Source organism: Mesoplodon densirostris, chromosome 7 (assembly GCF_025265405.1).
Source record: "Mesoplodon densirostris isolate mMesDen1 chromosome 7, mMesDen1 primary haplotype, whole genome shotgun sequence".
Classification (NCBI taxonomy): domain Eukaryota; kingdom Metazoa; phylum Chordata; class Mammalia; order Artiodactyla; family Ziphiidae; genus Mesoplodon; species Mesoplodon densirostris.
The window spans coordinates 13,776,266-13,789,864 of record NC_082667.1 but is presented as its reverse complement, the minus strand read 5'-3'; the positions used below and the strand labels follow the sequence as shown (position 1 = coordinate 13,789,864).

General features: G+C 43.7%; 1 protein-coding gene across 1 annotated transcript in view; it reads right to left on the bottom strand.

Moving 5' to 3' along the window:
• Positions 1-421: 421 nt before the first annotated feature.
• Positions 422-13,599, bottom strand: part of AGBL2 (AGBL carboxypeptidase 2) — a 42,414-nt gene continuing 29,236 nt past the window's right edge. The window contains exons 10-17 of the mRNA XM_060103931.1: positions 12,939-13,065; positions 12,301-12,401; positions 10,668-10,798; positions 7,353-7,419; positions 5,283-5,408; positions 4,665-4,772; positions 2,235-2,318; positions 422-691 (exon numbers count right to left, since the gene is read on the bottom strand). Coding sequence (XP_059959914.1) covers positions 518-691; positions 2,235-2,318; positions 4,665-4,772; positions 5,283-5,408; positions 7,353-7,419; positions 10,668-10,798; positions 12,301-12,401; positions 12,939-13,065 — 918 coding nt within the window. The 3' untranslated portion in view covers positions 422-517. The remainder of the gene's footprint in view (positions 692-2,234; positions 2,319-4,664; positions 4,773-5,282; positions 5,409-7,352; positions 7,420-10,667; positions 10,799-12,300; positions 12,402-12,938; positions 13,066-13,599) is intronic.

Below are 13,599 nucleotides of genomic sequence, written 5' to 3'. Positions count from 1 at the left end.
GCAACATTGACTTCCAGGTAATACATGAGTTGTTTTCTCTATGTGGGAACACCTCACCCTGAGCAAACCTGATATACCCCAGTCAGACTGATCATTCAACACTAGAAAGCTTTGACACAAGACTTTTAACATAGTAAACTCCCAGAATACGTTTAAAACAGAGTTTGCACTTTTAAAAGTGATTTGCACATAATTTTAGAGAGAATATCTATTGGTTAAACTGAGGTATATCTGTGTTGTAGTTTCACGAGCACACACTTCAATTTCTGATAAGGGAAGCTTTTGGATACATCACAATAAAATTTCATTTTATGAAAAAATAATTTAGTTTGTGAGGTATGCATCTTGAGAGCATGAACACAGTGTAAGCACCTGGGGTGAGGACAGTGCATGATGAACACACAACACAGAATACCACAAATGAACGTAATTCCCTAACATACAAATCCCTTCGTTACAAAATGTGTCTAACCCAAAACACAGCAAGGAAGCGCCTGTGTGGCATGGCCCAGGCACCCTATGGGTAGGTGTATATGTGCAAGGATGGGTATACCACCGCAGTCGTACGGCCTCCCTTTGTGGCAGGATATCTGTTCCTGGACCAGTTTGGCTTCGTATTTGTAGCTGGCTCTTGGCTGGGGTTTGTGTTTCTCTTTGGAGAGCGTGATACTGTAAATCCTGGCTTCTCTCTCTGTGCAAACAAGACATAAAAGGTGAACCACTTGATGCTGCAATTCCTGAAGTTATAGTTAGGGTTGGTGCTGGTTTCGCAGGAGTCATTGAGAAGTATTTGCATTTCCCCTCAAATACCAAAGTAGCTGACGTTGTTACAGGGCAGGGGTCAATCAAGCGTTTGTCCTAGTCCCTCTGATAGCCAAAGAAAGGTCCATGGGCAGTATTTTAATTGCCCTGAGAAGTTTAGGGACTGCATTTTATAAGCTGTCTAGAAACATTACGCAAAGGAAGAGAAGAGCTTAATTTACAAGCTGGGAGACTGTCCCCTGTTTTAAACTCTGCTTATCTGAACTACCACGGAATTTAAATGCCTACATCTCTGTTACAGAAACATTAAATTAGAAATGTAAAGAAAATGAAGTAAAAGTAAAGGTTTGGATGGCATTCGTCTACTATATTGTGTTTAACTGAATCCCTAGTTACATGTTACAGCCTAGCTTGCATGTTTCAGTGGTAGGATATGGTTTTAGCCACCCACAGACATCCTGCGGTGGATGCTGTATGAGGAAAGAGGACAGTCATCACTTATCAGTGTGTCAGAACAGAATCCTCTTTGATTTGACTTTATCTACATCTCTCTTTTCACTGCTCTGTTTCTGTTATATCATGGTGGTTAGACTATCTACCTTGTTACCCCTCCTAGAGGATCACGGCCTTAAGGGAGGGCTCATGTCATACAGTCTTCAAAGGGCCCCACACATAGTAGGTCCTCCATAAGATACTGATGGGTAAATGAGAGCATCATCCTGAGAATTCCCTAGCAGCAGACTTGGGAAGACGGCAGGGACTTCACCTTGAGAGGATCATCCATTCTATACCTAGTGCACCTACAGTAATCCAGTGGTCCTCAATCTTTGCTCCACCCGGACACATGTGAGCAGCACTTTCCCACAGACACAATCAGGGCTATTTGAAACCACAGATCACCAGCTGTTTCTTTACTTCTTTTTCCTTCCTCTCAGGAAAGAATATGCAAGTGCAAACGAGCAAGAGAGATGTTATTATAGGGATAAATATGAATTCATTCTAACTTATTATTTTAAAAAAGCAAATCGTTCACACACCTCGGTACCGAACGATCACTGTAACAGTGGATGTGAAACACCCCTCACAACTGATGGTGGCACCCAGGTTTGTTAACACCTCCTAGGGTTGAGAACCACTGCTTCGCCATCACTTTTTACCTGAAATACTGCCATGGGTTTACAAAATAATAGCTGCCTAACAAATGTTCATTGAAATGAAACTAAATTCTCCGTGGCAAGCTTTTAGCCCTGGGCGGGCTTCCTCCATCCTGCAGTACTTTGTGGGCTATGCCCGTGGCTGGTCAGGTGTTTGTAGCCTGAGGGTGCAAACTACGTTAGATGTTCACCTCAGCAGAACAAATCCAAGGAGGTGATACTGTGTGGATTGCAGATCACCACCCCTCCAAATCACATAATACATTTGAAAAATGAATTAATTGCTGGCATATATATACATATATTAGGTGAAATTACCTGCATTCTCTCTTTATTCTTAGTCAAAATCAAGGGGGTCATTTTTGATGGGCCCAGGGAGGTGCCTTTGTCTCTTCCATTTAACTGAAATAAATGAACACATTCTCACTAAATTTTCCACTTGGACAAGTGTGATTATATAAAACTCACAGAGTATTTTTTATTCATGCATGTTGATTCATTATGATACTCTAATGTGAAAAGAGAGGCAGAACACAAACAGATAGTAATTTGAAGAAAAGAAGGAAACTAATACTTATTGAATGCCTACCATATGCCAGGCACTTCACACACGGTTTCACATTGAATATTCTCAACAACCTTATGTGTGGATATGATTACCCCAACATTTTAGATGCAGCAACTAAGCCCCTGGGTGGTCAAGTAACTCACGGAAAACTACATAGTGTGGATGGAATTTGAACTCAAGACAGACCCCATAGCTTGTGCTCTTGCCATTATAACACTAGACACCAGATGGCCCTCAATACTGAACAGAGATGGCTGTGCTTTGTGCAGGCTCCTCCGTGTAATGCTGTGGGACCTTATTCTATCATTCCTAACCACAGGGCAGCATTCCACATGAGGAGGGCCTCATGCACCCTATTTGGCTACTATTGTACCCAAACCTATTTTTATACATAAAAGAATGAAGGATTTTATAGCCACACTCCAAAGTACTAAAAGTTGGGTGAATTTGTCTCCTCTGTTTCCTACTGCATCCTACTCTGTATGTAACTTCCTGCTTACTTGTTAAAATACCCAGCAGACCCTAAGGTCCCTGAGGCAGGGATAGTGTTTTGTTCAATGTTGCACTCCCAGCATCCAGTAGACAGCCTGGCATGTAGTGGTTACACAATACACTTTGCTGAATGGATGGATGGATGGATGGTAAAGCAGCCTGCTCTTATGTTTTAGGTATAAAATCACAATTCACCAATATGTGCTATCAGACTTCAGTGGTGTCTAATCCAAAGCAGTGTCAGTGTCCCCACCAACTTTAATGTTCCCCTGCTCCCAGTAGCACTGACAGTAAGAGTGACAGAGGGCTATTGCACTCTTCACCCTCTGAGAGAGATGTACTAATTGGAAAAATCAGAGAATCTGTGTGACAAAAAGTCAAGAATGGAACAGAATAGAGAGCCCAGAAATAAACTCATGCATATATAGTCAATTAATTTTCAACACAGGAGCCAAAAATAACCAGTGGGGAAAAGACTGTATCCTTAATAAATGGTGGTAGGAAAACTAGATATCCACATGCGCAAAAGAATTCAACTGTACCCTGGTCTTATACCATACACAAAAGTCAACCCAAAATGGATCAAAAATTTAAATTCAAGATCCCAAACTGTAAAACTTTTAGAAGAAAACATAGGGGGTAAAGTCCTTGACATTGGCAATGATTTTTTGGATTTGACATCAAAAGCAAAGACAATAAAAGCAAAAATAAACAAGCGAGACTAAAACTGAAAAGCTTCTGCACAACAAAGGAAACAATCAATAAAATGAAAAGATAACCTATCGAATGGGAGATAATACTTGCAAACAATATAATTCAGCCTTAAAAAGGAAGGAAATCCTGCCATTTGCAACAAAATATATGCACATGGGTGGAGGGCATTATGCTAAGTAAAATGAGCCAGACAAAGACAAATGCTGCATGGTATCACTTACATGTGGAATCTAAAAAAAAAAAAAAATCAAACTCATAGAAACAGAGAGTAGAATGGTGGTTGCCAGGTGCTCGGGATTTGGGAAAATAGGGAGAGGGTTGTAAAAGGATACAAACTTTCAGTTATAAAATGAATGAGGTGTGAAGATTACCATGTATAGGATGGTGCCTATAGCTGATTGTACTGTGTTGTATAATTTAAATTTGCTAACAGAGTAGGACTTAAGAGTTCTCAGCAAAGGCTTCCCTGGTGGCGCGGTGGTTGAGAATCTGCCTGCTAATGCAGGGGACACGGGTTCGAGCCCTGCTCGGGGAGGATCCCACATACCGCGGAGCAACTAGGCCCGTGAGCCACAACTACTGAGCCTGCACGTCTGGAGCCTGTGCTCCCCAACAAGAGAGGCCACGATAGTGAGAGGCCTGCGCACGGCGATGAAGAGTAGTCCCCGCTTGCCACAACTAGAGAAAGCCCTCCCACAGAAACGAAGACCCAACACAGCAAAAATAAATAAATAAATTTTAAAAAAAAAGGAATAAGGTCTTTAAAAAAAAAGTGAATATTTATTTGAGGTGAAGGATGTGTTAACTAAACAGTGACAATCTTTTCTCAATGTGTATATATATATATATATATAATATATATATATATCTCAAATCATCATGTTGTACACTTTAAACATATTACCAAAAAAAAGGTTTTTAATAAATTTTCCATGAGTGAGTAAAAAAAAAAAAAAGTCAAGCAAAAATACTACCTCATTCAACCTTGGTTTTTCATTTTTCATCATTGAAGAACTGGTATTCTGTGAATTTTTGAAAAAAGCAGGCTGCTTTTGCAGAGTAGAAGCAAACCCTGCCCCTTCCTAGAAGGATTGCAAAGAGAATATTTTTCAGTTGCTCTATTACAATTAATCTACTCATAACTGACCCAATTCACCCAAGAGTAAAACTCCCACCTCTGAAAGCATTTTCATCTTTAGAAAGCAGGGGGTATGGTGTGGGCGTGGCAGGCAGGAAGGAGGTATCCAACTGTCCTTAGCCTGGACCAGGCCTGAATTCTCAGCCACCCGGGCAACTCTGGTCTAGTTCTAGCCACCACTTTTCCATTACCACCTCCTTCCTCTGGAAATCCAGACTTGGTGGAAACCCAGACTTGCTATGCTAGAGTGTAGCGGAGGATTAGTGAGCTAAGCTGAAATCTGCTTAGGGATATCCAGAGGACCCATGGAAGAGTTCTGAAATCCAAATAGAAAACGTCCCCCGCCCCATTTCCCATTCCCTTTCTGGTTTAGAGTAAACCTTAACTCTTTGTCCTGCTCCCTCTGTAGAAAACTCTAACTGGACAGTAGAAGTAGGCAGCAGAGCTTTCTTACTGGGGCATCTTCTGTTAACTTTGACTCCTGCATCAAATTATTTTTCTGATACTGTTTATTTCGCTGTTTCCTAGACTGAAGTGGCTTCCTTTTTTTCTTCTTATACATCTTCTTCTTCTGATTCAACTATTCCAGAAAGTACAGAGAAATTAGCCATTGAGGATTCCAGAGGTACGCCCACCCACATGTAGCACTCTTTTCACACAACACTCAGGACACAATGGCTAACCCAGTATGTGTGCCCTCACAGTGTTGAACTGTTGTTGGTTTGGAGAATCAAAAAACAGTTCAGTTACCTCATTACCAGAGACCCCTCCCCACTTAACACCGCCCAAATCCCCCTATTACAGATATACTGCCAAAGGGGCACCTATACCAATAACCAAACATCTGTGATATAAAATGTGAAAGCACATTACTTATGGCAATATTGGCAGGTACAGATAATACTGATTATTAGATGTGTGCTTAATAGGTACAGTTTGGTTGTTACCCTAGGGTGGCTTTAATAATTAAGCAAATGAAGCTCAGGACTAATTTTCCAGGTACCTATGGTGTGGTGAAGCTTATACTGATGCTGCTGTAAATCCAGCTGAAGAAACGGTAGGGTCCAGTCTGATATGACTGGTTCCTTCTGACACAGCCTTAAACTCACCCTATGATGAAGATACTTCTTAATGCAACTAGGAAATCAGGGGCATAGTGAACCACACAAACATTTTGCTGTTTCTAAAGCTCTTATACCATCTATGTAAAAAACAAGTCTGTTAATAGACGGGGCAGAAGAAAAATTACTTATATATGGAAATATAGAAAAACTACCTAAGACCATGCAAACAAAGAAACACTTTTTAAAAAGTATGGGTCATTTGTGGGACTCCCCTGGTGGCGCAGTGGTTAACAATTTGCCTCCCAGTGCAGGGGACACAGGTTTGAGCCCTGGTCTGGGAAGATGCTACATGCCGTGGAGCAACTAAGCCCGTGTGCCACGACTACTGTGCTCTAGAGCCCGTGATCCACAACTACTGAGCCTGCGTGCCACAACTACTGAAGCCCGCGTGCCTAGAGCCCGTGCTGTACAACAAGAGAAGCCACCGTAATGAGAAGCCCGCACACCGCAACGAAGAGGAGCCCCTGCTCGCCACAACTAGAGAAAAGTCCCCGTGTAGTCAAAAATAAATAAATTAATTAATTTTTTAAAAAAGTATGGGTCATTTTTTGGGCTTCCCTGGTGGCGCAGTGGTTGAGAGTCCGCCTGCCAATGCAGGGGACACGGGTTCGTGCCCCAGTCCGGGAAGATCCCACATGCTGCGGAGTGGCTGGGCCCGTGAGCCATGGCCGCTGAGCCTGGGCTCCGCAATGGGAGAGGCCACAACAGTGAGAGGCCCGCATACCACAAAAAATAAATAAATAAATAATAAATAAAATAAAAAGTATGGGTCATTTTAAAAAATTTTTATTTATATTTTATTTATTTATTTTTGGTTGCATTGGGTCTTTGTTGCTGTGTGCGCGTGGGCTTTCTCTAGTTGCGGCGAGCAGGGGCTACTCTTCATTGCGGTGCGCGGGCTTCTCATTACGGTGGCTTCTCTTGTTGTACAGCAGGGGCTCTAGGCAGCGGGCTTCAGTAGTTGTGGCACGCGGGCTCAGTAGTTGTGGCGCAGGGGCTTAGTTGCTCCCCAGCATATGGGATCTTCCCAGACCAGGGATCAAACCCGTGTCCCCTGCATTGGCAGGCAGATTCTTAACCACGGCGCCACCAGGGAAACTCTGGGTTATTTCTAATAACCTCTATCTCTTAACATGGGTTTCATTTTTAGTTAAATTTTTTCCCCACTTTTAATTAATTTTGGAATAAATATGGAGTTCTCGCATGTTTCCCCCCTAGATTTTAAAAAGGAAGTTATAAAGGACAAAATGAAAGACTCCAGGGCAGGGGAACCAGTTAGGATGCTACTGCTATATTTTCTGCAGATCTTGGGATAGTTGAAAATTCTTCCAAATTATCCAGTAGTGTCATGCTTTTTTTAGGCTGCTACTTACTGGGTTCAAGAGTCTCTATAGTCTTACCTCATCTGCTGTGTTCAGTAGGTGAACAGGGAGACCATCTGAAAGGGAGCTGTCAGAACCACTGGTGCTGTTTCCAAAAGGAAAGGAAAAAGGGAAATACCTGTTATTAATGTCTAGGATGTAAAACACTTAGCAGACCAGTAGCATGGGATTAGGACACCTAGTCTGCTATCTGCCCACATTGTCTGTGTTTCAATTACTAAGAATTCTTGATAAGCATATCCATTCATTCATTCTGAACACCTACTGCATGCCAGGCAGTGCACAGGAAACAGAGATGAACCATGTGGCAAAATAAACACTGGCCGGATGGGCAAAGCTGCCCTTGGCAGTGATTGTGAGAGGCTGCAGGATTCTTAATGAGCAGCCCTGGAGAACAGCAGGGGACTGGGATTTGTCTGAAAGCAGGGGCTTTGTCTCCTTCATACCTGTCTAGGTAGGCACTACCAGTTCAGAGAGCAAGAATCTGACTAGGTACTCTTCAAAAATGTGTTGAATATGCAAATACATATATTTAATAACAAAGAATCTGTAGGTCAGAGATTAGGAGTATTACTTTGATCACCCCAATTCCCCCTTCAAAAGTTTTGGATCCCCTTTTCTTCAAAGGCTAGGAGGAATGAAGACACAGATAATCCATCCTTTCTTCCTTCATCATGTCCTTTGCTTCTGTGTCACATTATATTTTCCCCTTTCCTGGGGTGTGGTTGGCTAGAACTGAAAGCTGCACTCTATGACACGTCCTCCATATATAAAAAAATGTCTTAGGCACAAAACTCAAATCTCCTGGGAGAAGACGGCACTTCAAACCACTCTTGCTCAGCACTTTCATTCTGCTCATGCCCCCCCGCCCTCCCATCAGTGCACAGTGAGGAGCCCGCCAGCAAGGCAGCGGGAAGAAAGCCCTCTCTTCTCTGATCTAATTCCCAACTCCCTGTTCTCACAAGGCTTTTCCAGTCTGAGGAGTAGCCTTTGAGGCCACTAGATAATAGCCTCTGAAGTCCCTTTCGGAGGTAATAGAAAACTTTAACAAATGGGATAAAAAGCATTAGATGCAGTATGCCCCAGAAGATGTCGAAAATCATGTATGTGCACACAGACAGAGCAAACTCAAACTGGGCTTGCACACACAGTCTGCTTTTCTGTGTAACCGTGTGAATGGATAGGAGGAGGCCCATGGAGGCTGGTGCAGAGCTTGGCAGATTGGCTTCAGTAGTTCTTAACTAAATGCCTCAGAGTATCCCTGCTGAGCCTGTCAGAATGCAGTCAGGATGCTTCTGAGTTGGTCCCCCTGGGCCCTATATGTATGACTTGATATGCAGGGGGCATTTTGTTTTTGAGGCTGAAAGTGAAGAGGGTTTGATGCAGTGGTCCTGGAGAGTTAGGCAAAGGATTCTGGGAGAGTGGAAGAGGTGACGTGGTGAATGGGACACCCTACCTGGGCTGATGGTCTGGTTTAAGGTTCCTAAAGAGACATTTGGGAGACTCAGCCAGCAGAACTACTTTAGGACCCAGAATCAATGTGCTACATAGAGTGGGTGGGCGAGCCATCCCCTTCCCACTTTCTACCACAGACTACAGTGCAGTCTCTAGCAGAAGGCCGCCATGCCCTGCCCAGAAACCTTCTGACTGGGGACAGCTGGGGCAGTAAGCTCGAGTAGAAGGTGTTCTGGCACACCTGTGAAATAACCACCCCCTACCTTGGGGCTTCCTAAAATAGCTGTGGAGACTATTAGAGTGGGCCCGAGATCCTACATACTAAATGAATTCAACAAATATTTATTGAGCTCTCCCTATGTGCCAGGTACTGTTCTAAGTAAATGAGATACAGAGATGAACAAAACAAAGATCTCTGACCCTGCGGAACGTACACCCTAGTAGGGGGAGACAGGCAATAAATAACAGACACAACAAAGACATAAGTGATATAGAATGACAAATGATACAGAAGGTGGTAAAATGCTACGGAAAAAAGCAGAGCATGTAAAGGGGATGAGGAATGGCAGGAGGGTGAAGGCAGGGGAGCAAGTTGCAATATTAGAGTAATGAGGGTAGGCCACGCTGAAAAAGCTGACCTTTAAGCAAAGACTTGAAGGGGGTGAAGGAATTAGCATTGTGAATATCTGGAGGAGAGCTGTTGGAACTGCCAGTGCAAGGGCCCTGAGGTAGAGAGGGGGAGGCCAGTGTAGCTGTAGCAGTGTGTGAGAGGGTGAGGGTGGAGGTCACAGAGGTAGCAGATGGCTAGATCCTATAGCCTTGTAGGCCACTGTAGGGTCCTTGACTTTGTATCTGAGTGAAGTGGTGGAGTCACTGAGGTGTTTTAAACAGAGGAATGACACGATCTGATTTACTTTAAAAGAATCACTCTCCTGGTTTCCTTTTGGCCGAGCTGGTCCCTTCCTAGTCTTATTCGCTGGCTCCTCACTGTCTCTTTAACCTCCTACAGCTATGGTACCCAGCTCAGACTCAGCCCTCTTCTCTACTCTACCTGCACTTACTCCCTTGGGATATCTGCCACACTTAAGGTTTAAATATCATCTATCCATGATGACTCTCTCCATCAGACCTCTCTACACTGAACTCCAGACTCATATATCCAACTGCTTATTCCATATCTCCATTTAGACACCTACTAGACACCTCAAACTGGACATGCCCAGCACTAGATTCCTGATCTTCATCACCCCCCTAACCTTCTCCACCCACTTCATCTTCCCCAGCTCAGTTAAAGGCAACTCCATCCAACCAATTATAGAGTCATTCTCTCTTTCTCTCATGCCCGCTATCCAATCCATAAGCAAATCTTAATGTTTGAAACTTCAAAATATATCTAGAATCCAACCAATTTCCACACCCCCAAACACTGCTACACCCCTAAGCACCATCACCCTTCTTCTGTATTATTGCAAGAGACTCCTAATGAGTGTCCTGCTTAGACCTTTCCTCTTTACAATCTCTTTTCCACATAGCAGCCCCAGTAAAACCTAAGTCAGGTCATGATACTTGTGTACTTAAAACCTTCCAAAGGCTTTCCATCTCCCTTGAAGTAAAAGACAAAGGCTTCACAATTGCCTACGAGGCCCTACACAAACTGCCTGCCCGTCTCTCTAACCCTTTCTAGAGCCTAGAAAAGAGGCTGTCAAAGATCAGGCACTCAATACATAGTTGTTGAAGGAATGAAGTGCATTCAAATGTGCCGTGATTTATTCAATATTTTGCACCTGAGGTTCAAAACCAACAAAACAACAGAGCAGGCAAGACAATTAAAAAAAAAATAGAACCCCTATGGTTTTTCTTTGAAATGAAGTTTGTTACCTGGATTCAATGTCAGACAAAGAGACATCACTCCAGCTTCCTTCTAAATCCATATCTCGTCCAAGTTCTTTGAATTTCTTATGGATCTCCTGTTGTAAGAGCTCTTTAAGCTCTGCTAGACACTGCATGAACTATGGAAGTGAAAAAAAGAACTATTTTTGATTATTCATTTAGTTATTCATCAGATATTTACTAAGTATATGCTGAAAGGCACTTTATTTATTGCTGGGGACATCAAGATGAGTAAGCTGTAACCTCTGCTACTAAGGACATGTTAACAATAAGTTACATGAGCTGTAGGAACTGACTGAAGCATTTTTAGGGCAGAATATCAGTGAACACTGCTTTAGTCACTTTTCCCTGGCTAAAGCCAATAATATACTTCTTGAACAATGCAAAGGTCTGATTTATCTTATTTTTTTGAGTAGCAAGGTAGGGAAAGTTAGAATGGGGTTGTTCAGAATTTGGCCTATGGCAAATCTGATTTAACAGGCCCTATGTTGAGGTCAAGGTGTCTTTTAAGTATTTTTTAACTGAACAGTTGCATCCAGAGTGGTGCACGTCATGTGTTCCCAGGGCCGACATTTCAGAGGGGGTATGAGAGATGAGTTAGAGACCATGAGTACAGGCTCCCCTTTTTTTTTTTTTTTTTTTGGCCGTATGCGGGCCTCTCACTGCCGTGGCCTCCCCCGCCGCGGAGCACAGGCTCCGGACACGCAGGCTCAGCGGCCATGGTTCACGGGCCCAGCTGCTCCGCGGCATGTGGGATCCTCCCGGACCGGGGCGCGAACCCGCGTCCCCTGCATCGGCAGGCGGACTCCCAACCACTGCGCCACCAGGGAAGCCCCCAGGCTCCCTTTTAAGAAGGCGAGTGGTGATGGGAAATAGAAATAATCTCCTGGAGCAACAAGGCCAAAGGAAACCTTTGTTTGTGATTTAGGATGGGGGCAGCTTGAGAACATCTGCAGTTGAGGGGAAGAAGAAAAGGAAAAAACTGAGGGCACAGAAAAGAGAGGAGGTAACTGAGGCAAGACCTCAGGGAGGCCACAGGGGAGGTTGGCAAGTGCTTGAAGGACAGGGATAGTTTTGGAGAAGAGAAAGGACACCTGATTTTCTGAAATAGGAGGAAGGGAAGTAAGAATTGGTGTTGCCACAGCTAAGCCTAGAAGTGAGGGAGAGGTGTGCTGAAGGGAAGCTGGCACCATGGCCTCTGTTCTTGGGAAAGTATGAGGTCTTATCGTTTGCTGAGACTGCAGGCTGGGGGCTTTCTTATTTTCTTTGATTAGAAAAACTTCAGAAAAATATTAAGAGGAAAATAAAGATTGCCTGTAATCCCACCGGGCTGACTTCGGACCCATGTGAAAACGATCACAGTAACATCACCATATTTCTTTCTTTCTTTTTTTTTTTTTTGCGGTACGCGGGCCTCTCACTGTTGTGGCCTCTCCCGTTGCGGAGCACAGGCTCTGGACGCGCAGGCTCAGCGGCCATGGCTCACGGGCCCAGCCGCTCCGCGGCATGTGGGATCTTCCAGACCGGGGCACGCACCCGCGTCCCCTGCATCAGCAGGTGGACTCTCAACCACTGTGCCACCAGGGAAGCCCCACCATATTTCTTGAAACCCCATTTTTACCTTGGTTCTGTCAGGATCACAGAAGTCCAGAAGGGTGTCACAGACATGATAACCCAGGGATTTTAGATCCTCAGGGGTAAAGTGAGTGTCTCTTTTGTCGCCTGCGGAAAAAATCCATAACACTTCTTATTAAATCTTAATGAGCAAATGCAAATCTAATTTATGAATATCTCGTTAGAAACACCACCTATGATTCTAGGATATTACGCTTCTGGACAGGGTCTCTCTCCTTCTAGTTTTAGTTTGATTCAGGAGAATCTCTGACAATGAACAAGTTTACAATCATGATGGCTACAGTCACTGAGGCTTTACTCTGTGGTAGGCACTATGTCAAGTGCTTTACATGACTGCCTCATTAAGTAGTGCCTGTAATGCAGGTACTATTATTATCGCCAGTAAACGGAAAGTCAAACCCAGACCTGCCTGTTTTCCAGGGCCTGAGCAACAACTATGCTATACTGCCCCATCAGGTATTACATTTCACACTCATATTTTGGGTTCTCACATTTAACATTAAGGCACAGACAAGAAAATCTTCTAGGTCAATTATTTCCCTAATCAAGGAGATTTCATCTCCCCAATGCTTTGCTTGGCGTCCCCTTGCCATGCTGTCTCATGATATACAAAAGAGAGCTTACCCAGGGTGGACCCACCAAAGGTAGACTCCACGGTATAGCTGTTTAGGATTCCCATCCGCCACATCACGACACGTCCTGTTCCTTCTTTGCACTTTTGGACTTTAAAATTACAACTATGAAAAGAGAACTAAAGAGAGATCCAAGCCCTCTGCTAATTATAAATTGGCAAACGTTAAGATGTCTAAAATTCACTAATATGAATTAAAAAAATGGTTGCCTTGGGTTCTATATATTACTTCCTAACGTATGTTCCATAAAATACTAATTCTAAGAGATGTTACTAGATGTCACAGAGGAAAACAATGAGTTCTGCTGGTCAGGGAGAAGAAGGTTTAACAAGACTAAACAGGCCTCCTCTGCAGGACTTCTCAGAGCATTTAATATGTTGCTGTGAACGCTGACCCTCCAAAGGGGAGAGAGTATATCCTGATTTTCATTGCCCGTGAACCCTTCCTTTCTTTTGCCACCTTCCCCAGGGCCATTGTGCAAGGACTAGGGTTCCTTGAGGGCCCGTTTGGGAATGCTGGCTTACCTTAGCATTCAAGGCACTAGCCAGCCTTTCTAAGGTTTGCTTTCTGCCCCTCCCCAACTTGAGCCCTTGGGTCTATCTATCTATGAGCTGTGTGTGCCCCGCCCCTGCAGCCTCTGCCTAGAGCTCTTC